Here is a 27,575-nt window from a genome sequence, read left to right as displayed (position 1 = left end):
GGTGGAGGCATGCAGTGACTTTCTTGGACTCCTAGCGACCGCACCGGAATACTGGGCGGCAGTCTGGAGGAAGAGGCGTGTGGCGGGTCTCTGGGACTCAGAGCGATTGTACGGGGCCCCAGGTGGCTGCTCAGAGGAGGGGCCGCATAGCCAGGCGATTAGGTGCAGAGCAGGGTCCCAGGATGTAGGAGGCTTCTTGGTGGAAGAGCCCCACAGAGACACGCTTAGGGGCACAGCGAAGGTTCCAAGACTGTGGGCAGATTCTCTGAGGAGGGGCGGCCTAAGGAGATTCATCTGCGAAAGGTGAGGCTCCCAGGACCAGGAGGTAGGGCCGGGTCCCTGGGAACTTTGCAGAGGAAGGCAACCCAGCCCAGGCGATACCTGTAAATTGAGGGGAACCTCTAGGAGGGAACAGACCAGCGAGACCTCCCCACTGGGTGAGTCTTCCCTGCCGGGTGAGGTTTCCCCACAAGGACGGTAAAACCAGAGACTCAGGCCCAAACAGGCCTTGCCTCAGCCCGCAGCCTAGGTCCCCTTTGGATGACCACTGGTCAACAAGTGGAGGCACCTCTGCCCACTAGCAGGGATTATACCCCACCTGAAGGCCACCACTCCTAGAGAGGCAGTTTCCTTGTGGAGCACCGCATTATCAACTTCCTCCAAGACTTCAGCCTACTGAAGGCTAAAGGGGGATATATATAGAAATCTTCAGGGACATTGTAAGTCAATAGAGGAAATATGCAATATATCAACGGTCCACTGATACCTGAACAATATGAGAAAACAAGGAAAGAAAATGCTGCAAACAAATCTAGATGTTACATCAATAAAACCCAATGACAGCATGGCAGAAGAAATGACAGAAAAGGAGTTCAGAATGTACATAATTAAAATGATCAGAGAAGCAAACGATGAGATGAAAGAGCAAATGCATGCACTGAATGATGAGATGAAAGAGCAAATGCAGGCATTGAATGATCGCATCAATCAACAATTAAAAGAGCAAATACAGGAAGCAAAAGATCATTTCAATAAAGAGTTAGAGATATTGAAAAAAAAACAAACAGAAATCCTTGACATGAAGGAAACAATAAACCAAATTAAGAATTCCATAGAAAGCATATCCAATAGGATAGAACACCTGGAAGACAGAACCTCAGACATTGAAGACAAAATATTTAACCTTGAAAATAAAGTTGAACAAACAGAGAAGATGGTAAGAAATCATGAACAGAATCTACAAGAACTATGGGATATCATGAAAAGGCCAAATTTAAGAATTATTGGGATTGAGGAAGGCCTAGAGAAACAAGCCAAAGGAATGAACAATTTATTCAATGAAATAATATCAGAAAATTTCCCAAATCTGAAGAATGAAATGGAAAATCAACTTCAAAAGGCTTATAGGACTCCAAATACACAAAATTACAACAGACCCACACCAAGGCACATTATAATGAAAATACCTAACATACAAAATAAACACAGAATTTTAAAGGCTGGGAGAGAAAAGAACCAAATTACATTCAGGGGGAAACCAATACGGATATCAGCAGATTTTTCAATCCAGACCCTAAAAGCTAGAAGGGCCTAGAACAACATTTTTCATGCCCTGAAAGAAAATGGATGCCAACCAAGAATCTTATACCCCACAAAACTTACCTTCAAATTTGACGATGAAATAAAATCCTTCCATGATAAACAAAAGCTAAAAGAATTTCCAAAAAGAAAGCCAGCATTACAGAACATTCTCAGCAAAATATTCCATGAGGAAGAGATGAAAAACAAAGAAGCAAATCAGCAAGGGGAGGAATTATCTTAAAGGAATTGTCAAATAAAGGAGGAAACAAGTTGTGTCAAACAAATAAATAAATAAAATTTAAAAAATGAACCAAATGACCGGGAAACCAAATCATATCTCTATAAAAACCCTGAATGTTAATGGCCTGAATTCATCAATCAAAAGACATAGACTGGCAGATTGGATTAAAAAGAAAGATCCAACAATATGTTGCCTGCAAGAGACTCACCTCATAGAAAAAGATACCCATAGACTAAAGGTGAAAGGATGGGGAAAAACATACCATGCATATGGACTCAGCAAAAAAGCTGGAGTATCCATTCTCATTTCAGATAATGTAGACTTCAAGCCAAAGTTAGTCAGAAGGGATAAAGAAGGTCATTTCATACTGCTTAAGGGAAGCATAAATCAGCAAGATATAACAATCATAAACATCTATGCCCCAAACAGTGCCTCATCCATGTATGTCAAACAAATCTTCTCAATTTCAGAAACCAAATAGACCATAACACAATAATACTAGGTGATTTTAACACGCCTCTCTCACCACTGGACAGATCTTCCAGACAAAAATTGAACAAAGAAACCATAGATCTCAATAACACAATCAATAATTTAGACTTAACGGACATTTATAGAATATACCATCCAACCAAGAGCGAATACACTTTCTTCTCAGCAGCACATGGATCCTTCTCTAAAATAGACCATATATTATGCCACAAAGCTAATGTGAGCAAATACAAGAAGATAGAGACACTACCATGTATTCTATCAGATCATAATGGATTGAAGTTAGAAATAAATGAAAGAGTAAAACACAGAAACTATTCCAACATCTGGAGATTAAACAATATGCTATTATATGATGAGTGGATAACAGAAGATATTAGGAAGGAAATTAAAACATTCTTAGAGGTAAATGAGAACAAAGAAACATCATATCAAAATCTCTGGGACACTATGAAAGCAGTATTTAGAGGGAAATTTATTTCATGGAGCGCATTTAATAAAAGAAGAAAAACTCAACAAATAAACGACCTAACACTACAGCTCAAAGCCCTAGAAAAAGAAGAACAGAACAGCACCAAAAGTAGTAGAAGACAGGAAATAGTTAAACTCAGAACTGAAATCAATGAAATTGAAACAAAAGAAACAATACAAAAAATTGACAAAATAAATAGTTGGTTCTTCGAAAAAATAAACAAAATTGATAAACCTTTAGCCACACTAACAAAGAGAAGAAGAGAGAAAACCCAAATCACTAAAATTCGGAATGAACAAGGAAATATCACAACAGACACGATTGAAATACAAAACATAATTAGAAGCTATTTTGAAAATCTATACTCCAACAAAATAGAAAATTTCGAAGACATTTCTAGAGACATATGAATTGCCTGAACTGAACGAGGAGGACATAAACAATTTAAATAGACCAATTTCAAGTACTGAAATAGAAGAAGTCATGAAAAGCCTACCAACAAAGAAAAGTCCGGGACCAGATGGGTTCTCAGCCGAGTTCTACAAAACCTTTAAAGAAGAGCTCATTCCAATACTTCTCAAAGTATTCCATAAAATAGGAGGGAACCCTCCCAAACTCATTCTATGAAGCCAATATCACACTGATACCTAAACCACACAGAGACTCATCAAGGAAAGAAAATTTCAGACCAATATCCTTAATGAACATCGACTCAAAAATTCTCAATAAAATTTTAGCAAATCGCATACAAAAACATATTAAAAAGATAGTGCACCATGATCAAGTGGGTTTCATCCCAGGGATGCAAGGTTGGTTCAACATCAGGAAATCAATAAACCTAATTCACCATATTAATAGACTTAAAGTCAAGAATCACATGATTATTTCAATAGATGCAGAAAAAGCATTTGATAAAATACAGCACCCCTTCATGCTCAAAACACTAGAAAAAATAGGGATAGTGGGAACATTCCTTAACATTGTAAAGGCCATTTATGCTAAGCCCATGGCTAATATCATTCTAAATGGTGAAAAACTGAAAGCATTCCCCCTAAAAACTGGAACAAGGCAGGGATGCCCTCTTTCACCACTTCTATTTAACATCGTTCTTGAGACACTGGCCAGAGCAATTAGACAAACCAAAGAAATTAAAGGGATATGAATTGGAAAAGAAGAACTCAAACTATCCCTGTTCGCTGGTAACATGATTATATATTTAGAGGAACCTGGAAATTCCACCAGAAAACTCTTAGAACTCATAAGTGAATTCAGTAAAGTAGCAGGTTACAAGATCAATGCCCATAAATCCAACGCATTTTTATACATAAGTGATGAATCTTCAGAAAGAGAAATTAGGAAAACTACCCCATTCACAATAGCCTCGAAAAAAATAAAATACTTGGGAATCAATCTCACAAAAGAGGTGAAAGACCTCTACAATGAGAACTATACAACACTAAAGAAAAAAATTAAAGAACACCTTAGAAGATGGAAAGATCTTCCATGTTCTTGGATAGGAAGAATTAATATTGTCAAAATGGCCATACTACCTAAAGTGCTATACAAATTCAATGCAATTCCAATTAAAATCCCAATGACGTACCTTACAGAAATAGAGCAAGCAATTATGAAATTCATCTGGAAGAATAAGAAACCCAGAATAGCTAAAGCAATCCTTAGCAGGAAGAGTGAAATACGGGGTATCGCAATACCAGATCTTCAACTCTACTACAAAGCAATAGTAACAAAAACGGCATAGTATTGGTACCAAAATAGACAGGTAGATCAATGGTACAGAATAGAGGACACGGACACAAACCCAAATAAATACAATTTTCTCATACTAGACAAAGGTGCCAAAAATATGCAATGGAGAAAAGATAGCCTCTTCAACAAATGGTGCTGGGAGAATTGGAAATCCATATGCAACAGAATGAAACTAAACCCATATCTCTCACCATGCACGAAACTAAACTCAAAATGGATTAAGGACCTCGGAATCAGACCAGAAACCCTGCAGATTATAGAAGAAAAAGTAGGTCCAAATCTTCACCTTGTGTCTAGGATCAGACTTCCTTAACAGGACTCCTATAGCACAAGAAATAAAAGCTAGAATCAACCACTGGGATAGATTCACTAAAAAGCTTTCTCTCAGCAAAGGAAACTATCAGCAATGCAAAGAAAGAGCCTACAGAGTGGGAGAATATCTTTGCCAATCATACTTCAGATAGAGCACTAATCTCCAGAATCTATAAAGAACTAAAAAAACTCTACTCCAAGAATTCAAATAATCCAGTCGACAAATGGGCTAAGGAAATGAATAGACACTTCACAGAAGAAGATCTACAAGCAATCAACAAACATATGGAAAAATGCTCAACATCTCTAGTAATAAGAGAAATGCAAATCAAAACCACCCTAAGATTCCATCTCACCCCAATTAGAGTGGCGATTCTCAAGAATACGAGCAACAACAGGTGTTGGCGAGGATGTGGGGAGAAAGGTACACTCATACATTGCTGGTGGGGCTGCAAATTAGTGCAGCCACTCTGGAAAGCAGTGTGGATATTCCTTAGAAAACTTGGAATGGACCCTCCATTTGACCCAGCTATTCCACTCCATGGCCTATACCCAAAGGACTTAAAATCAGCATACTACAGAGATACAGCCACATCAACGTTCATAGCGGCTCAATTCACAATAGCCAGACTGTGGAACCAACCTAGATGCCCTTCAATTGATGAGTGGATAAAGAAACTGTGGTATATATATACAATGGAATATTACTCAGCCATAAAGAATGATAAAATTATGGCATTTGCAGGCAAATGGATGAAATTGGAGAATATCATGCTAAGTGAGATAAGCCAATCTCAAAAAGCCAAAGGACGAATGATATCGCTAATAAGAGCAGGATGACACATAATGGGGGGGAGGGAAGGGTTAGTGTTAGGGTTAGAGTTAGGGTTAGGGAGGGGGGCAAGTATGGAGGAAGGAAGTACTGTATAGAGGGTAAAGAGGGGTGGGAGGAAGTGAAAAAATAACAATGAATCAAACGACATTACTCCATGTAAATTTATGATTACACAAATGGTATGCCTTTATGCCATGTACAAACAGAGAAACAACATGTATCCCATTTGTTTTCAATAAAAAAAATAAAAATAAAAATAAATAAAAAAAAAAAAGTTAATTCCCCGTTAAAAAAAAAAAACAAAAAAGCACACAAATTTGAAAGGTGATTATGATATAAATTATGGTGTGTATCATTAATTGTTGGGAACATTGCTGGCAAATATTCTTACTAGAAAATTCCCTGAGTGTTTCCTATAACTCATTTTTCTAAATACAGAAATACTATAACTATCACTATTGAAAAGCACAAGTTGTCAAATTCATTCTAGTGATTAATTTGGGGACTCCCACATATAATAGATTTTTTGTCCTACATGTTCTTTTTTAAGAAGTTACTTAAGATAAAAGCTCTCTAAGAATAAATATAGGTAAGACTGCTTATAAAATATTTATTAAACTCACATAATCATTAATTTCACATAGTGATTAATTAGAAAATGTGGTATGAACAATTCTTTTAATAAATTCCACTGTTCTTTCCACTGATTATGCCATAATTTGCGTCTCTGATTTCCTGCAATTTTACTTTCCTAACTCATAGATATGGGCTATTTTCCATTGGAGTAGCCACAGAAACTTCATGGAAAAATATTTGTAGACATTTATATCCACATGAAAATTAACAAAAAATGTACTTCTCAGCTGAAGCAGCCCTGAAATTTTTGCTTTAATGAATTAAATTTTTGGCTCAAAAAGGCTGAATAATTGAAAACTATTCTCTATATGTTAGCTAGTGCTCAATGGAATTTAGAACAATTTGTTCATACATCAAGCCAGGCCATGAAGATTGCATTCTTCCACTCAAGATGACTGGTAAGAAATGTATTACTTCTCCAAGTAAAACACTTGAAGGTGAAAAGTGGCCAAATCCCATACACACTTGATGTTCTCACATTAGATTTAACATTCAAATGGTTAGAACTTCATTCCAATGCAAAAATCAATTGTCTTTAATACTTTACACTGCCACATCTAATTGCAGGCAACAAAAATAAAACTATAATTGGGAATTAATATACTAGGTGAAACAATGTGTAAACAGACTAGCAAAAATTCTACCAGAACCATAAACAGATTTAGAGGGCTAATTTGTGATCTGCAAATGATGAACTGAACATTAATTTAAGATATAATATAAAAATATCTCAAAGAAATAAATTCTCATTAGATGATGATGATGTATCTGAGAAATATTAAAAAACACTATAATCATGAAGACAATCTATAAACACCATCTACAAATCAAATTAGAATGCTAATTTCAGATTAATTGTTTACTTTTTTAAAGTAGAAAAAGTGTAAATTCTTTCAGTTATTTTTAAACTAAGGTGTACAAGGGATGTTTTCAGGAATTTCCAGCATATATTACATGTATGCTACTCAGGTACTTTGTGTACCTGAGTAAAAATCAAGTTACTATTATAAAGAATACTGTGGTTGCTTCATAATTTTAAACATAATTCTATACATAATTAATATAAAATTATAATAATTTCTAATCATACAAACCAGCATACATTATATCTATTCAACAATTAAGAGTTCAATTTAAAATTCCTTGCAGTTTTTGTAGAAATTTCACAAAGAAAATTATGAATTCCCAGCACTACAAAAAATAGTAGGAAGAAAGAAAATTAAGAACCTGATACTTATTTCAATTTATATTAAACATGTCTCAATGTTCCTATATATCAAATATTAACTATTTAATGTGAATTTGGTCTTTAAATTTATAATAAATGTTTTCTGATTTGTGCCATTAACTTTGTATAAAATCTAACAACAAATTGTACATGTACATTTATTCTAAATATATACTTATATTTACATATACATTTTTACATATATATTTATTTTACAAGTTCCTTCAGTTCACTGTTCAATGAGTATAAATAAAAACAATACATATATTCAAAAGAATTTTGTAGAAATCAACTATAAAAGATTCTTAAACAAAAATGTAGTATTATAAAAATGCATAAATTATTAATTTTATGACAATCCAGACACTTCTCACCTTTATAATTCAAAATAAAATTGCAATGTGCCATAAAATTCATAACTCATTTGTGTTTAAATTTTCCAATGAGGTTTTCATAAAATAAATGTATAATAAACATTATTTAGATTTAATAGTTGCCAAATATATCTCAATGAAAAGTATGCTGATTATGTGTTGGGCCAAATTTCATGGCATTTTTCTTCCTATATTCCTAGACTTCTTAATATTGTCATAGCAGACTCCTTTTAAAAGTTAGTGCCTTCAGGGACTCTGAGCTCATATTGCCAATAATTACTGGGGAAAGATTTTGCCTACATTTGAACATTAAAGTCTGAAGTTTCAGAAAACTAACTATTCTTCCCTTTAATACTTTTTCCTGAAATACATAAACTGACGAGAAAAGCAATCGGAAAGGTATAAGCCCATCTAGCCAAAAAGAATAAGATATTAGGAGATGACAAATTAAAAATAACATGTTTTTGGAGGATAGCAAAGAGGCAGAGTGGTAACAGGTACAGTAGAGTGGGAATAAAAAGAAGCCTGTCATCATTTAGGTGATAGTATTATGGAAAGATCAATAGCCTGGAAAAGCTCATACATTGTATTAAATTATGAATTAAGTACATGGCTAAAAATGTGAAAACTGGTTTTAAAGTTTATTTGTGGTATGATTGAGAATACCAGATATCCTAATTTCGTGTAGTCACATGACTGCACTCCTATACCTTAGGAAAAGGAAAATCTGATTTAAAAACACTAGTAAAATAGAAAGGCAGAAGAAAACTGTTTGCTGTGTACAAGTTCATACAATAAATAATAAAGTGAGTAAAAATCTATGCCAATGATGAGAACTTCAGTCTCTGCCCTAAACTACTTACCCTGATCCGCTTCCAAAATGCTGGCAACCAAACATATATATACATATTACCAACCAAAAATTAAATCTGTTCTTTAAAAAAACTGACATGACCCAGAGGCATGGTGGCACAGGTCTATAATCCTAGTGACTTGGGAGGCTGAAGCAGTAGGATGGCAAGTTTAAAAGCCACCCTCAGTAACTCAGCAAGACCAACTCAAAATAAAAAATAAAAAAGACTAGGATGTGGCTCAGTGGGTTAAGTGCCCCTGAGTTCAATCTCCCATATCCCATCCTCTGCAAAAAAAATCGAAATATCAGAACATGAGGAATAAAGAAAACTCTTTACTTTTTGCTTTTAAATAAGGACATCAATTGATGGCACAGCTAAAACAACATTACAAAGCCAAAAGCTTCCAAATGTAGTGCTCTCAAATTACAATAATTTTAGTATGTTAGTAGTTATTTCAATAATATTTTTTCCCTCTTGGTATTTCCCATACTTTTGTTTGGGGAAAATACAACTTGATGTTGTTAACAGTTATACCATAAAACCTACAAAGACAATGAACAAATTGTCTTATTACCAGAAACTAGAAGAGTGCCTTGCATGTGGAAGATGTTTAAGAAATATTGATAAATTAAAAGAGTTCTGCTAAGACCATTTTTTCAAGTGTTCTTCTCAGTTTTCTTCTACTTCAGTATTCACATTTTTGTTTTTACTTTCTTTTGTCAGTAACTGTACGTTAGACCTCCTAGTGGCTCTGACTGACATTCTGTTAGTTCCATCAGTAACACTCAAAATCGAATGGCATTCCCCTTCAGTAGGAAAAATATTCCCTCTTACAAACAGAATAATGTGATATTAGAATCACTGAAGGGATTTCCCCAAACTAAGGGTGGCTACCAAGATCCTCCTCAATCCCTACAAAAGGAATTGGGTTCTACTTCTTCCTTGCCCGTCACACTACTTATGTAAGTACTTCTCTAAATTGGTTTCCAGATATTCTGATATGGTCAACAAAGAAAAAGAAGGATGGAAGAGAAGCAGAGTACGACCTATTTTACACATCTCAAAATTGCCATTTGAACTCTTTAGAGATTACTTCTATTAATGCTGCCACCCTGGGTAAATTACAATAGAGAAAATGTAAATAATGTAATGTTAACAGCACTGTTTAAAAAGTGACAACAAGCTTTGTGTAACTATGTAAAGATATTTATGATACATACAAAAGAACAAAGAAATTAGGGTACTAAAAATAAAGTTTGCTTTTATGAAAATGTCCTATGGTATATTTTATATCTTAATATAAAATGAAAAAGTAAACTTATTTTAAGTCACTTTGGCAAGAGATGCTAAACAGAATAACAAGAAGAAATTATATTCACAATGAAAACTACATCCATATTTGAAAATTGTGATACAATGTCAATAAATCAAAAATTAAAACAAACACCCTGCTCCCATTTTTAACTTAAATGCAAAGAACGAAATGAAATATCTGCCAATAAAAGCAGGGAAAAACTCACTGATATAAGCTAATTTTAATAAAAGCAATAGCATACCATGCAGTCACTGGTTTGGGGACTTTGGAAGGAGTGGTTTTAAAAACTGTTTCCATGCTACTCGTTCCTGAATTGTTTTCTTTGGTAGTCAATGCAATCATTTTTCGTTGCTTCTGAGAAAGTTTAACTCCAGGAGAAACCATTTTGCTGAAGATTAAATTAAATCAATTAGTTTCTTTCACTGATCCTGAGAAAGTTTAATATCATGATAAATATTTTTGCTAGAAAGTAAACCAATTAGCATGAATTTCTTTAATGAAAGTTAGAGATAATGATGTTTTCTATTTATTTGGTGTGATTTTACTACTGGATCAACATGTTCACAAAGTTTCAACAGTGGCAATATCAATTTATACTATTAATCATTAAGTAATAGTTATAATTGACTCATCCTACATATCATACTTTGCAAGGAGAATTTCCATTACAAGGCTTAAATCTTTGGCTTTTCTTCAGGAACAGACCACATGATCATTTGAGAGGCTGGTTTCAAGCATGTGATACTGTTTTATATAACAGCCAGTCTATCAACTTAGTTCAATATTTACACAGATTTAAGAAATATAATATAGGTTAAATTACCTAGAAAAGGGCTTATAACTATTACATCAAAGGCAGAAAAATAATAGGAACGATCCAGTGGATCTTTCCAATTTGGGGGGCAGAAATATAACATGTTTTTTCTTTTTTTATGATTTTTAACCAACCCTAAATTTGACTTAGGTGTAGCTCCGCATTTTTGTCTACTTTCTTCTATTTCCATGATCGTTCTGAGATCCACGACAGGAGGGCTGACAGGACTAAAAGAAATTTAAAAATTACTGTATGAAAGCATTCATTTACCTCAACCCCAACTTCAATGAAACTATAAATTATATGTAGATTGATAATGAAAGTATAATTCAGAATTATTTAACCAAATGACAACAAAATTCTTATTATTAGTATTAACAAAAACAGGTACTTTCTAGAAAATTTTAGGAATATTCAACAATATTGAAAACCCATGAGAAGTAGCTATACAATAATTAAAAAAACTACAATCTTTACAGTTTCTAATCTAAATGAAATTTAAGATATAGCTAAAAATAAGTAATATTACTATATACTGAAGAATAACCTATTTATTTCCTTTCAAAAATAAATTTTATTTCTTTATATATTATATTTCTTTCTTTATTTCCACTAGGTAATACTTCAGAATGATGTGGAAATGTTTATATATGTATTAATATTAAAAATATTGAGCAATTAATATTGCTAGGCACTTTGTTAATGGGCACTACACTGAAACAGACAGGCTAGTTATATTGTTGACTTTACACCAAGCTATTTTTAAAACATGTTTAGTAAAATATTCTAACATCAGCAATTAGAAAAGATTTCTAGATATCCCCACAAATTGTTATGTTCCAATTTATTTACTTAGAATGGCAAAACACTTGAGACTAATTTCTGAACTACCCTTAGACCATGAAGCAACATAAACTGAAACATTACACACTTTGTTCCAAATGTACATAACAGAGCATATTTCAAAAAGATTACACAAATGCATAGAGTGATAATATAATCAATAAGTCACTTGACAGTTTTAGCCTGTTATCAACCAAAGTAGTTATATAAAGATGAAGCACAAAGTCTATAGCTCTACAAAAGAGTAAACACTGCATTCTATTTACAAATACTCCATCTGACATCTAAATGAAAGAAAAATATGCATATAATAGATAAATGGATAGCATAACATTCAATAAATATCCTCAGACTATTAACAGTGATCAGTACATTTTGAGAGATATTAAATATCCAGTAAGGTGCATAATAATATATTTTGTGAGATTTTAAAATACCCCTTAAGGTGCTCTATTATGCATGTATGGAACAAAGATTCTGGTATTCCAGTTAACACTGCATCACAGTCTAAAGGTAGCTCAGAAAGCATAAAGTAAGCCTACAAATTAAAAAAAAAAAAAAAAAAAAAGTTTTCCTGAAGGAAAATGGGCTTCTTTGAATTTTGTTTTTGTCTTGGTTTTTAAGTTTTTAACTGACATATAAAAAGTACACATATTTATGGAATACCATGTGACCATTCAATACACATATATATTATGAAAGGTTGAAATAAAAGTAAAATTGCCCCCTCGAATATTTATCATGTCTTTATGGTGAAAACATTCAAAATCTTTTCTTTCAGTTCTTTTTTTTTTAAAAATAAGCAGCATATTACCTATAGTTATCCTATTGTGCAACAGAACACCAGAACTTCTTTCTTCTCTGACTTAGTACCTTACTCATGAATCAATCTTTCCACATTGTTACCTTCCTTCTTAAGTGGGAGTTTTAATTAATATACACTAACAAAGTAAAAATATGCTACCATATACTGACAATAATATAAGGACAACTATATTTTGCTTGGGCGGGGGATAATCCTATTATATTAATTAGCAATTAGTATTTTTAAAATTTTTTTCATTTGATTAAAAATGAATGATAGTTCTCAGTGAGATATAAAACAAAATGAAAATTCTACCTGAAAGAGCCAGCAACCCAGCTGGAAGAACCTGTTGTATCAATTTTGTTACTGGGAATGGGCTGTGGAGTAGATACTTTAAGTATTGATGATTTTTCCCATGGTTTTACATCTTCCCTAGAAGATGTAGAAGTTGTACCATTAAGATATGGTTTAACTTTCCCCTAGGGGAAGGAAAAAAAAATTTTAAGTTAATAAAAGTAAATACTTAGTTCAGTAGCAAATGTGTAGTTGATTCTTAACAAATATTAGTTACATTATAGAAAATCTTATGACAATAAACCATCTAACATTTTCAATTACAATCTTCTACAGGTTAATGCTTTAACCAATTCTCAAACTATATCATTAATTATACCCTGATGATAATGAGCTTGGAGAATAATTTTCAGGGATACACATTTGCCTATTAAATTTCTATTTACACAAAGAGTAAACAAAAATATTAACTTTGTACAGTAAGATATGAAGCAAGAATTTTAAATTAATGTCCACAACTTCAGACATGAAACAAAATGAAAATTTGGTATAAATGTCATATAGATAGTCACTCTGAATATAAAGTACTCTGAATAAAATTAAAGTCAAATAATACTGATATTTCAAAAGGGACCCCACTGCTATTATAACAGGTCAAGTAAGTTATTAAAACAGTATCTCTATGGCCAGGATAAATTCTTCTATTATTATAAAACATTCACAATATGTCTTCTACATTTCAGACGAATTTTGTTTGAATAACATTTCCCCCAAACATTAACCCTACATTAAAATAAAGAAATCAATCCTTGTGGCTTAAAATAAGACAGGGTAGAAAACATAAGTTCCCATTGCCATAGGAATTCCTAAAAGGTATGATTTCTTTTTTAAAGCAATACTGGGGATTGAAACTAGTGTCTTGCATGTGCTAGGCAAGTGCTCTACCACTAAGCTACAACTCCACACCTACAATATGCTTTAGGGATGTACAGGGATTAAAGAAAAATGAGTCTGTCTCAATAAACCAGACATTTTCCTTCCCTATAGATTAGAAATTATGGAATAAAATGTCAGAATGTTTGAAAAATGCCCTTCTCAGAGATACCCAGACTAGGAATCCTGCAGCTTAATGTTAATTATGCTAGACTAGAAGAACTGAATCATTCTAGCTTGTTTTGCTCTAGTTGATACCATGAAAGGGACTGGCAGAATTTGAATTAAGACTTATTTTCAAATCACTTTTTCTTTGATAATTTTTACCTTGTGTTCACTGACACTTCACAAAATACAATTCAGTAATTCAGCTACAAATATATTTTTCACTGTCTACACAGTTACTATATTTTATATCATTATATTTTATATCAATACTATATTTTACTTGTAAAAGATTAGAGATAACATTCATAATGGGTTTGAAACAGCCACTGAAATCTCTAAACTAGAAGATTTACATAAATTTGAGAAACTAACACTACATATATTGTATTAATTTTATCTTCTTATAAATCAACCAGAACAGCATTTCAATGTTCGAGCAAAATAATGAAAAACTAAAGGTAAACTATATACAGACCTAAAAACTAAAGATTAAGGAAACAGTGCTTAAAAATAAAACTAACCTCAATCTTATCTGAATGAAATCCTGCTGTGAAATCAGGGGACTGTAAATCTCTAGGACTACCCACACCTGCATAGCTTCCTTCAGAATCTGATGTCAATAGTTCTGGAAGAGATTCCACAGAATTGGTCTTACCAGACTTTAATAATCCTAAAGTGAGAAGTTAAACAAAACAAAACCAAAAAAATCTTTAAACACATAGCATTAAACATATATGCATTACACTCAGTCAAATAGAGAGTTAAAAGTTTCCATTTATCCAGAATTTATAAAAAATAAATTATATTCCCCACACCAAAATCTTATCACTCAAGCTAATTGGAGAAAGATATTAGTTTAAGTGGAAAAAAATAAAATGAAAGAGGTCATAAAACAATAGTTTTATTCATTATGATTACATGCCAATTATGCAATGAAACTGAGGAAGACAGTTTTTTGGGATCTGCTCTGAAGCAACGATCAAGGAACGTTTTTTCCCCCAAAAGAAAAAAGGGAAGAAGAAATTAAGGAACTCCAGACTCCTCTCCTTTCTCTTTCTCTCCCTGTAAAGAAGTCTCTGCATTCATGCAGAAAAGGACTAGCTTCAGTCTGTGTCACAGGAAGCACTGTGGCCTTTTTGCCTATCCTTTAGTGAGCAGACGAGCCCAGTAGCAGAGGTTCCTAGGGAAAGTGATTATAATGTTTGAGAGTTGGTGGTTTTTTTCCCCATAAAAAAAATCTCTTCTAATGGAAGTATTTTAAATTATTTTATCTCCTGAAATAAAAATGTTATGAAATTTATATAACACTTCTTATGTAACCTAGGGTGGCCTAAATGCCTGCCTTTGTTTCATACTTGATATCCAGCTTCATTAGCATAGTACTCATTTCAAATACAAACAGAATAAATTAAATTTTTGCTTAATTTCAGGTGATCATTAAAACATTTCAAATTTTTTAGAATCCGGATGAAGCATCAAAATAAATTTAAAAATAAAGATTATCTCAATTGTAAAGCTGTACAATTGATTTAAAAATAAATAAAACGTACTATCTCTTATACACTAAGTACTTTCACATTGAAAGTAAATCAACTTGACAAGCTATTTGCTTCTTTTGCTGTTATCACTGCTAAAATATTGGAAATAACATTCTAACTTTCCCCCACTATAATTTGAATATTTTTGGAAATTTTTCATCTAACAGAGTACATTTAAGCCAATTAGAAATAAACCCAGACAATCAACTGGATGACTTAAGTGGCCAACAATTATTTTTAGTCAAAAACACTCACAGGATATCAATCATGTAACTTTAAGCATCAACACGTATGCCTTCACACAACTGTCTTCAATTTGCAACATACTCTAATTTTTTTCCACAATTAGGTCTACTGCTTAAATTTATTCTTTTAACCATTATCAGCTTTGGCTACAGAAAGAATGGTACAGCAGGAAAATCATAGTACTGGAATCAAGAAATTAAATTCTATTTCTTTTGCCACTACCTCAAATCACTTAAGTTTTCTGAGTTTTAAAGTAAGGAACATAAATTATTTCATTACTATGGTCTCTCAGTTCTGACATTCTACAATTCTAACACATGTGCTAACAATAACATTATTAAAAGCAATCAAATAGCTGCCTTTTTCATGTCATTTAGGTGACTGGGAAATCATTAATTTAATGACTATTTATTTATCCTTCCTTCCATCTACCCAAGCCTCTCTCTAAGGGATAGAGATAACTCACAACAGAAAATACAAAACTACAGTTTTACATCTGTAAAGGTCTTCACACATGTGTTTTCCATTTACTATGTCTCCTGCTTACTACCTTCAGTGCTTCATAAGCCAACTTAGGTATATTATCTATACTTCTTATATCTTTTATTGATCTAAAACAATTATTGTTGACATTTATCCCCTGTGAGCTTTATTAACATTCCAAGTACCTCATTTGTAATAGCTAATTTTTAAAAACTCCTTTATCCTGCACAACACTATCTTTTCCTACGAAACAAGGCTTGTCTTTTTACTTTTCAGGGCTATCAAAAGTACTGTTGACAGAAATTATACCAGGTATGTCTTAGTGCTATAGATAGACACACCTATTGTTTTCAAAAGCCATATACTATCATCTCATTATTTTAATGTCACATCTTAAATTTTATCTAGACAAACTGTTGAAAATTTAGATAAATCTAGATCAGATGAACCTAGAATGTGCAGTGGTCAATAATATAACTGGCCTAAGTTCTGGGGAAAAAAAATGTGAAACAAGGTATGGGGGATACTGTTCTACTTGAGGCTAAAGAGACATAAATAAGCAAAAGCAATGTTAAACTTGAGAGAACACTGGATTATTTTAAAACAATTAACAAAAAAGGCTACAAAACAAGACTATAAAACAATTTTGAATACTCATGGAAATCTGGATATAGAAAATAATACTAAATAATACTAGTGAATTAATGTTAACTGTCTTAGGTATAATAATAATATGGTTTTATAGAAAATGCTTTTATTCTTGGAAGATTCACATTAAAAGTATTTATGGAAATATATCATGTCTAAAACTCTAAGTGCATCAGTACAAAAAAAGTATTATTAATCACACACACACAAATGTGTGTATATAGGTGTTAATGGTACTTTTCTTTCATCTTTTCAGTAAGTTGAAAGATTTCCAAATAAAAAATTGAGAAAAGAATTTTAGAAAAACTATATCACCTTTTATTTTAAAACCATATAATTCCTAGATTTAAAATGTGCTACATTCTACTAGATTATAATCTATTTATGCACATAAATTTCATCTCAGTTGGAGCACTAACATATTTGAAATGAATCAACATGTGATCTCTGTCATTTGTCGCCCATACTAACCCTCTATGCCACTGAATAGAATGGTCTTTCTAAAAACATAGATTTTATTAAATCATACCCTGTTTTAAAAATTCATCAACAGTCACCCATAGGCATTAGAATAAAATACCAAATTCCTTAGTTTGACAAAGAAGATCCTCTAAAATCTGACCCTATCCAACCTATCTCTTATGTGCACACACGCCACATGGCTAAGTCATGTTGAACTATATGTATACAAAATGGCTTGGGAACATACTGTTCCCTTTGCTTAGTATGTCCATCTGCCTCCTTTTCTTGGTTAACTTCTCTTCATGTTCAAGTTCCAACTGTGACATCACTTTCCTCTAACAAGTTTTCCTTGATTTCAGACTCATTGGAATGCCTTTTCTGTGCTGCCAGAGCAAACTTCAGAGTACTTAACACAATATACTATAATTTTGTAGCCTCTGTAAGGCCTATTTTCTATATAAGTAACCCCAGCAAATAGCATATAACAGTACTTAATAATGCCAAATGATTAAGTTATGAACAGAGACATCGAAGACCAGAATTGGAAATATATGCTAAAACACTTTCACTGACCTGTAGATGGTGGACTCTGAATAATATCTGAGAGGTTATAACCTCCAGAACTATCTGAACGCTTACGTGGCTTCTTTTTAGCTTTTGTTTTTGCCTTTTTAAACATGGTTTCCCTAGGAAAAAGCACACATAAAAGTGGCAATGAATTTGAGATGAAACAGTGCATGAACTATGCATTTTAACCAACAGAAAACAGAAACCATGAGAAACATAAGCAAGCTCTAGTTACATTCATCTATGTAGATCTGAGTAAATTACTTAATTCACTGGGTCTGTGATATTATTATTCTAATCCTGGCATTTCTGTGAAAATTTAAAAAAAGATGGTAAAAAGGAAAATACTTGGAAAAGTAAAACTCTAGCTTTTGCCACAATAACCACTGAAAATTGTAGCTATCGCTATATACTTTTGAGCCAAAGGCCTCAGAAAGTGCCACAAAGAGACCATGAACAGAGGCAGGCCAAGACACAACCACCACCGTGGGTGCTTCACCAAATACGCCAAGTTCACATCAGACATGATCCAAGAGGTGTGTGGCTTTGCTGAGTATGAGCAGTGCTCCAAGGTCACCAAGGACAACAAGTCTTCAAGTTCACCAAAAAAGGGTGGGACACACATCTGTGCCAAGAGGTAATAAGAGCTGAAAACATCCTGGCCACTATGAAGGAAACTGCTGTCAAGGACTGAGACCACTCTCCTCACTATGCATAATAAAACCTTTACAAACAAAAAAAGTAGAACACTGTTCACATTTATTCATACTTTATTATTAACCATGATCTTGAACCAGAAATATCTGGTGACAATCTGTTAAAATTTTCAGAAAATGCTTTATTCCCTAAATTAAGTACTATTCGGAAAAATATCTTTAGGGTCCACAATTGTCCTATTTTACCAAAAAATTATAGATCTCATATATTTTATCCACTTACAAGGTCAGCAATGAAGTGTTACTCTGTATAGGATAATGAGTTATTTATACAAATGTTAACAAATTTATTGTAACTTTTAATATAACACATCTGAGTCAGATATCCATAAACTTCTAGTATCCCAAATGCTACCAAATACTAGAAAAAGAATTTAAGAAGAATGAAAAAAAGAATACCTCTAGAACCAAGAACCATTTTTCAGTGAGGTACACAGTGGCTATATAAGTAAATGACCTGAACACCCAAAGATTTCATAACAAGTTATTTTACTAAGCAGAGGGAAAGTAATTCTGTAACAAGTTAATAAGTTAGCCTAAAACACTGATTAGAAATTCTGTTCAGAGCTAGTCAAGTCAGGCTATTATATGGGATTAAATAGAACTGGAATGTTTTGTTGAGGGACTCCCAAATGTCAGTCACTGTTGGCTTAAAATCTACTGAAATAGGTTCCTAGAGAGGAATCTTTTGAAAATAGTACATCATCTCTGGCTGGTACAGTCTTCTCTGGAACATCTCTAGTTCAATCTCTCCAAAGGTAAATCTCTAGTCTTCTACCAAAATGGCAGAAGGCAACTTGGCTAAATGGGACCTCAGGATGGATTAGGGATATAAATCTCCTTAAATTCAAGCATTCACCCTATTCTTCATAAATCTGATACAACTAATTCTTCAGCATTTCCAGAATTATTTTAGTTTTTCTGTCATTCCTCTTCAACAACCACTTTCCAGATTCCAAAACTCAACATAACCTGAAGACGGTTTGCTCCTTTCTTAGTCTCTCTGCTATAGTTTAATACACCCTTTTAAATTCCTTTACTGTAATCTCAGCAGACTGGGAGGTAGTTAAGATTAATGATGCAGGAGAATCGAGAGTTCAAAGCCGACCTCAGCTATGCGAGGCACAAAGCAACTCAGTGAGACCCTGTCTCTAAATAAAATACAAAATAGAACTGGGGATGTGGTTCAGTAGTTGAGTGCCCCTGAGTTCAAGTTCAATCCCGGGCACAAAAAAAAAAAAAATAAAAGATTGATTTACTTATTTGACCCAATATGCTTAAAGTGAAGCCTATACTCTTTTTATATTTATACTTTATATATTTGTTATGACTTGCAAAGATTAATTGTATTTATTTTGCATTTTCCAAGACTAAGAAAGAGCATAAATTTTTCAATTTCTTCTTCTAAAATATCAATATAAAAATGTCAAGTATCCAAGACTCGGGGAGGAAAAAGAAGAAGAGGAAGGACAGAAAATAAAATAAAAACAGCTTACGAATAATTTTGTTCCATATTTATTTCTTCATTCAAAAAGATGTCTCCATCTTCTATTTCCAAATAGCTAATATCTGGTCCATCCTGATAAGGTGTAATGATTCGTCTATCCATTGCTGGAATCTGTAGAATTAACCAAGTTATTTTTAAATACAAAGTTTTTTAAAATTTAAAAAATAAATATACTCATGATTTTGGTATGTGCTAACATTAACTAGAAAAAATTCAGAATGCCCAGTGGCTTCCTAAATTTCCCAAAGGAAGAAAACTGTGACTTGCTTCATTAATAAGTATATTTCATACAACTGTCAAAAATACTTAGAAAAAAGCTTTATTTGTACTACTAAATACAGATTAATCCATTTCTTCTTTTTGTGAACATCCTTATATATATCTTTTGAGCATTTTAAATAAACATTTATTTATTTTATTAAAGCATTACAATTATACGTAATATGTGGGTTCCTTTTGACAAAATTATTAACATACGAGGAATTAATTAACGTACAAGGAATTTGATTTCAATCCCCCTTCCCTCTTCCTGCCCCTTTTCCTCCCTCTTCTCTCTCTATTGATCTTGCTTTCACTCCCTTATTTATTTTCAATTGGTACTTTCTACATATACATAAAGGAGATATTCCCTTTGGTACATAAATGTATGTACCAAATATTCCCTTTGGTATATATTCCCTTTGGTATATATTCCCTTTGGTATATAAATGTATATAACACAATTCTATTAGATTCATTCCATGTTTCTCTTTCTTTGCTTTCCTCCCTCCCTCATTCTCCTACTTCTACTCCACTGATCTTCCTTGCATCTTTATACTGATTTTCTTATCCCACTACCTTCTTTCTTATTTTGCTTTAGCTTCCACATATGAGAAAACATTCAACCCTTGATTTCTGAGTCTAGCTTATTTTACTTAGCATGATTTTCTTCATTTGTATCCATTTAGTAGCAAACGACACTAATTCATTCTTTTTAGCTGAGTAAAATGCCACTGTGTAAATATGTCATATTTTCTTCAACCATTCTTCTACTGACGGGTATCTGGGTTGAGTCCATAATTTGCCTATTGTGAATAATGCTGTTATAAACATTGTAATACTATATCACTACATTATACTGCTTTCAGTGCGTTTGGATAAATACTGAGGAGATAGCTGGGTCATATGGTGGTTCCATTCCTAGTTTTTCAAGGAATATTCACAGTGCTTTCCAAAGCAGTTATACTAATTTGCAGTTCCTCCAACAATGTACAAGTGTACCTTTTTCCCCGCATCCTTGGCAGCATTTATTATTATTCATATTCTCAATAATTTCCATCTAACTAGAGTGACATGAAACCTTAGTATTTGGTTTTTACAAACCTTGATTTGTATTTCCCTAATTGCTAAACATTTTTTCATGTATTTGGTGGCCATTTGTGTTTCTTCTTTTGAAAATTTTGTTTAGTTCTTTTGATTATTTATTGACTGGGTTATTTGTTTTTATTAGCATTGAGTTGATGTTGGATTTGGGTTTGTCATATATAGCCTTTATAATATTGAGGTAAGTTCCTTCCTTCTATCCCTAATTTCTCCAGCATTTTTCACATGAATGGTTGCTGTATTTTATCAAAGGTCTTTCCTATGTCTGTTGAGATGATCGTATGGTTCTTGTTCTTAATTCTATTTGTGTGGTGAATTACACTTATTAATTTGCATGTGTTGAAGTAACCATGAAACCCTGGGATGAGGCCCACTTGGTCATGGTGTATTATATTAGTATGTTTTTGAATGTAGTTTCCTAATATTTTATTTAGGATTTTTTGCATTTGTTCATAAGAAAAATTGTTCTATATTTCTTTTCTAGATGTGTCTTTGATTTTGGTATCAGGGTTATATTACCATCACAGAATGTAATTAGGAATGTTCCTTCTCTTTCAATTTCATGGAACAATATGAGAAACACCTGTGTTAGTTCTTATTTAAAGATCTGGTGGAACTCAGCTGAGAATCCAACTGGTCCTGTGCTTTACTTTGTTGGTAGGCTTTTAATTGCAGTTTCAATTTCATTACTTAATACTGGTTTGTTCCAATTTTCTGTATCTTCCTGATTCAATATGGGTAGGTCATAAGTGTCTAGAAATTTGACAATGTCTTCTAGATTTTGCAGTTTATTGGAGTACACATTTTCAAAAGTTTCCAATGATCCTGTGGATTTCAGATGTGCTTGTGGTGATATCTCTTTTCATCTCTAATTTTGTTGATATGGGTCTTTTTCTTTCTTTTGGTTAGTTTGGCTAAGGGTTTATCAATCTTATGGATCTTTTTGAAGAACCAACTCTTTGTTGCATTGATTCTTGTATTGTTCTTTTACACTTGATTTCATTAATTTCTGCTCTGATTTTTATTATTTCTTGTCTTCTACTGATTTGGGGGTTAGCTTGTTCTTTTTCTTGAGGTAGAACATATGCTTATTATTGGGTCTCTCTACTTTTATGATGTGCACTCAATGCAATAATTTTTCCTATTGGTACTGGTTTCATATTGTCCCTGAGATTTTGACATGTTGTATCTTTGTTTTCAGTTGTTTCTAAGAATTTCTTGATTTCTTCTCTCATTTCTTCTTTAATCCATTCTTCACTTAAAATTGTATTGTTTAATCTCCATGTATTTATGTGGTTTCTATTATTTTTCTTGCTGTTTAGTTCTAGGTTCATTCCATTAAGGTCTGACAGGATACATGGGATTAAATCAATTTTTTTATATATGTTAAGACTTACACTGTAACCTAGAATATGGTCTATTATGGAGAATATTCCATGAACTGCTGAGAAGGTTAATTCAGCTGTTTAGGGATGAAATATTCTGTAGCTATCCACTAGGTCCATTTGATTTATAGTAGTACTTAGGTTGAATATATCTTTATTGATTTTATGCTTTGTTGACCTATTGGTGATAGGGGTGCACTGAAATCACATAGTATTATTGTATTAGGATCTATATAGAATTTAATGTCAAAGACTATTTCTTTTTTTTTAATACGAATGGGTGTGTTGACACTTGGGGCATGTATATTTACTATTGTTTAATCTTCTTGTTGGCTTGTTCGATTACCAGAATGTAGTGGCCTTCTTTGTCTCCTCTTTAACTTTTGCTTGAAATCATCTTTTTCAAATAGGAGACTAGCTACTCCAGTTTGTTTACAAACTCTGTTTGCATAGTATATTTTTTCCATCCTTTTACCTTCAGCCTGTGAGAGTCTCTTGCAAACAGCATATAGTTGGCTCTTGTTTTCTGATCCATTCTGCAAATCTATGTATGAGGAGTTGAGATCATTTATATTCAGTGTGATTATGGATATATAGTTTACTGCCATTTTTATTTACTATTATGATTAATTCTGTCCTGCTTCTCATTTAGATGATTGTCTTCTATTGTTCTTCATCTATTTGCGAGTTTGAGGATTTGTTTGGGGGTTCCTCTGTGTGCAGTTTACCTTTGAGAATTCTTTGTAGTGCTCGCTTGGTTGTCATGAAATTCTTTGAGTTATCCTTGACATGGAAAATTTTATTTCTCCATGGAATATGAGAGTTTTGCACAGTACAGCAATCTCAGCTGATAATTGTTTTTGGAGTTTGGAATATCTCATTTCAGGCCCTTCTTGCTTTTCATGTCAGAAGTAAGCCTTATTGGTTTGCTGCTAAATGTGACCTGATGTTTCTCTCTTGCAGCTTTTAATATGATGGTAGGTGTTCTGATTATGATGTATCTTGGAGAATTTCTCTTCTCATCAGTTCTATCTGTGGTTCTATTTGCTTCCTGTATGTGGATGTTTATCTCCTTTTTGATATAGGGAAAGTTTTCTGTGATTTATCTCATTGAAAATGTTCTTAAGGTCTTTAGCTTATTATCTCCATGTTCTCTTTTATCTCCATGATTCTCAGATTTGGTCTCTTGATGTTGTCCCAAAGTTCCAGTGTGTTGGGACTGTGTTCTATTATTTTTTCCTCTTTATTGTATTCTACTCAAATTCATGTATCCTTTCTTTAAGGTGTGAGGTTCTGTCTTCAAGCACTGAAGTTCTATTTTCTATGCAATCTAACTGTTGATGATGATTTCAAGTAAATATTTGACAATGTCTTTCATTTCCAGAAGTTCTGACTAGTTTCTTTTCAATATTTCTATTTTCCTATTTCTAAAAGATCCTAATCAGAATTACTTAGAAAATTATTTCATTGAGAAGTATAAACTTATGTACTTTGGATGGTTATATTATAGCCACTAAAATCTTCAATGGAAAAAAATAACCTTACCATTTTTCTGTAAAATACAGAAAGATCCTTCAAAACATCATCACTTAAAACATCAAGAGACCTAAAAGACAACAAATGTAATTCTACCTTAATACTCAAATGACTTAATACTTGTCAAGATTTTCAATTATATAGAGATATTATATATTGCCAAATAAGTAAAAGTTATTTTTCAAGCTTTATATGTACTAGTTGCTACAGATTCTTTTTGGAAATGGGTACAGTTATGCATTATATACCTTAAGTAAACAACAAACATATTAGACAAATATCTTCAATAAATCTCAAGCAACTCTTATGAACAGGTGTACAAAGAATCTTTTCTATCATAACAAAATAGCAAATACTCATTTTACAACCTTCATTTTCCAGAAATTATAATTAAATGCAGAAGGAGTACTATATTGAGAGAATGCTGAGTTAAGTATCTGGATTCTTTCTAGAATTATCACTTCTACCAATTCACTGCATGATCTTGAGCAACTTACTTTTCTTTTCTGTACCTTAGTATCTTCAGCTGTACTCCAGACAAATCTCGAGAATTTCTCAGGTTTCAAATAGGTATTTTTAATATATCAGTGAAAATTTAAATCAAAGTTTACATTCTAATACACACACACTAAAAAAAAAAAACTATTTCTGCAATCAGAACAAAACAACTTGTGTATTCAAATCTGTACCTTACCAGCTGTCAACACTTTGGAAATATATGATACATTAATTTGTGATGCTAAGTCAATTTTGGTGCAGCCCTCAGTTTCCTAACATATCTTCACATACTACTTATATTTCTAGCAAACACATGCCTGATTAAGTTAATTTTGCACAAATTTTTGTTTAATGCAAGGTGTGCATGTCTCCTCATGTTAAGTTATATAAATAGAGACATCACCACAGCGGGTGCTGTCCTTAAGTGGCTCAGCTGACACATTTCTCTCAACCTAGTACCTGAATGATAGTGACACCATTTCCCAATACAATAATTAAGATAGAGTTAATGTTTGTTTTACTTTTTTGGTTGACTCTTATCTGATGAACAAAATGAGCTTATTTGAATATATAGGTTAATAAATTGATATGAACAGAACTACTAAAGTAATAGTAATGTCAGCAATGGAATTAAATTTAGCTTGAAATTCTAGCCAGGTTTGACACGCAGATATCAAATACATTTTAAAATGACATTGTCGAATATCTCGAAACATTAATGTGCATTCAAAAGCATTTTTCACAAACAAATAAAGACTTAAATAGCAAAAGAATTTTCTCTAAATTGAATCCTAACTGGCAATTGCTAAGAATCTATTAGTGATTCACTTCAAAAAACCAGAACACTTTATTTCAATCATGTTTTAGAATTAAGTTTCATTAATCATGTTTTTTAATTAATTTAAGATCATTCTGACTTTGAAAACTAAGTTATTAAAAAGTTGTAACCATTTATAACAAATATAGAGATCAAAATTTTCTCAATTCTTTCCCAAAAATAAAAGAAAAATATTGCCTGGGTTTTTCCTTTTGCAATTCAAGGACATTAACAGAATCTATTTCATAAGATTTTCATGAAAATGAAATAAATTAATCTATATAACACATTCAGAAAACCTCCTGGTACACAGGACACACTAAGTATTAGTTTTTATTTTAAGGACTATTGAAAGCAGATGATAAAGTTTTAAACTACAAACTGACAATAAGGCTTCTAATCTTAAATATTTATGTTCACCAGATATAGCCTCGTTTTTCTCATTAATAATTTTATAAGTAAAAAATATTTTGATCTTATATTTTTAAAACAATGCATTATTTTTTAATTAAAAAAACTGCTAAAATGTTGACAAATTTCCAAATACCTGTAATTCAAAAATGTCTGTGATTCCTAACTCATTAGCATTTTCAAATCTTTCCAAGTAAACATTATTCACTTTTAAATTACTAACATGTCTTCTATTATATATAAACACCCATTTTTGCAAAAGTCATGGAATATGCACACTGAACCAACCTTGCTTCAAGTAAAGCTGCCATATTCAGTCCTATAAACTGTAAACAAGACAGTTTCAGTTGTTCAGCATTATACAATGCTGCAAATTCCAGGAGCATAGCAGCATTCTTAAGGGTAACTACAAAGAAAGAAAAGATTTACAAAATTACATGAAAGGAATGTTACTACAAACAAATAAATACACTTAAATTTAAGGTTTGAACATTCAAAACAAAGAAAACAAAGTTTGTTTTGATTTGTTTTACCAAAAAATACACTGGGAAAAATATAAAATTTAACTTCCACCAAAATATACTGAAGTAGTTTCAAAAGATTGGTTATAAGGAAAAATAAACTCACAGAAAACAAAATTTTAAGCAAAACAAAATATGAAAGCACTGGTGCCACCTAAAAACAAACATAAAAATTGATAATCTTCCATCTAATAATTTTTTTTATTTTTAACTTTCATTAATGAATAACTTTTCTTTACATTTGTATAGCAAAGCAGTTATTCCCTTTTCTATAAAAGTAAAAATGATATTAAGACTAAGAGAAACTGATGAAATAATTCTGTAAAATGTATTAAGTAGACTTATCTATCAGAATATTGGTATATGTATACATTTAGAAAATACATCTAAATCTTACCATATTATTCATGCTAGTGCTGAATCTAATATGTTCAGTGAAAGATTCTGGATTTAGTTATAATGCTAGGAACTTTATATATGAAGTATCCTGTTCTGACCAGAATATTCTACCTACAAAGCATCTAACTTTAGCTTCCCGAACCTCTCTATTCTTTTCCTTAGTTACTCTGATTTGCAGCCATCAGATGAACACAGGTGCTTTCTACATCTGGCCTCTTCCATGCTTTTTTCTTCTTTCTCCCTTATACTCTGTTGAAAGTTGAAACAGCAGTCAATAATGGTCTCTGCTCCACCTGACTAACCTTTCAACCAACAATCAAACTATTTCACATCTCTCAGAAATAAAATTGGAGCATATAAAAACTTCTCTGAAATTATTTAATTGGGAACAAAGATTGACCAATGATCAAAGACCAAACTTATATGGAACACATTTTTTGCTAGGTTCTAGGAATATCAAGGAATTCACAAAGGAAACTATGCAGAACAGGGGTCAAGAAAGAACAGCCACAGAA

The 27,575-nt window shown here is 32.4% G+C and overlaps 1 protein-coding gene across 3 annotated transcripts in view; it reads right to left on the bottom strand.

The window, feature by feature from the left end:
- The window catches only part of IBTK (inhibitor of Bruton tyrosine kinase), an 89,686-nt gene that overhangs the window by 16,794 nt on the left and 45,317 nt on the right, over positions 1-27,575 (bottom strand). For 2 of the 3 annotated variants that reach the window (XM_079146945.1, XM_079146943.1), the window contains exons 18-25: positions 26,429-26,546; positions 24,424-24,484; positions 20,121-20,242; positions 17,915-18,027; positions 14,486-14,634; positions 12,885-13,048; positions 11,056-11,148; positions 10,349-10,495 (exon numbers count right to left, since the gene is read on the bottom strand). In XM_079146945.1, the coding sequence (XP_079003071.1) occupies positions 10,349-10,495; positions 11,056-11,148; positions 12,885-13,048; positions 14,486-14,634; positions 17,915-18,027; positions 20,121-20,242; positions 24,424-24,484; positions 26,429-26,546 (967 nt within the window). The remainder of the gene's footprint in view (positions 1-10,348; positions 10,496-11,055; positions 11,149-12,884; positions 13,049-14,485; positions 14,635-17,914; positions 18,028-20,120; positions 20,243-24,423; positions 24,485-26,428; positions 26,547-27,575) is intronic. The other variant, XM_079146944.1, reaches the window with a different exon arrangement.

Source organism: Sciurus vulgaris (genome assembly GCF_902686455.1).
Source record: "Sciurus vulgaris genome assembly, chromosome: 7".
NCBI lineage: Eukaryota > Metazoa > Chordata > Mammalia > Rodentia > Sciuridae > Sciurus > Sciurus vulgaris.
This window is presented reverse-complemented; position numbering and strand designations above follow the sequence as displayed.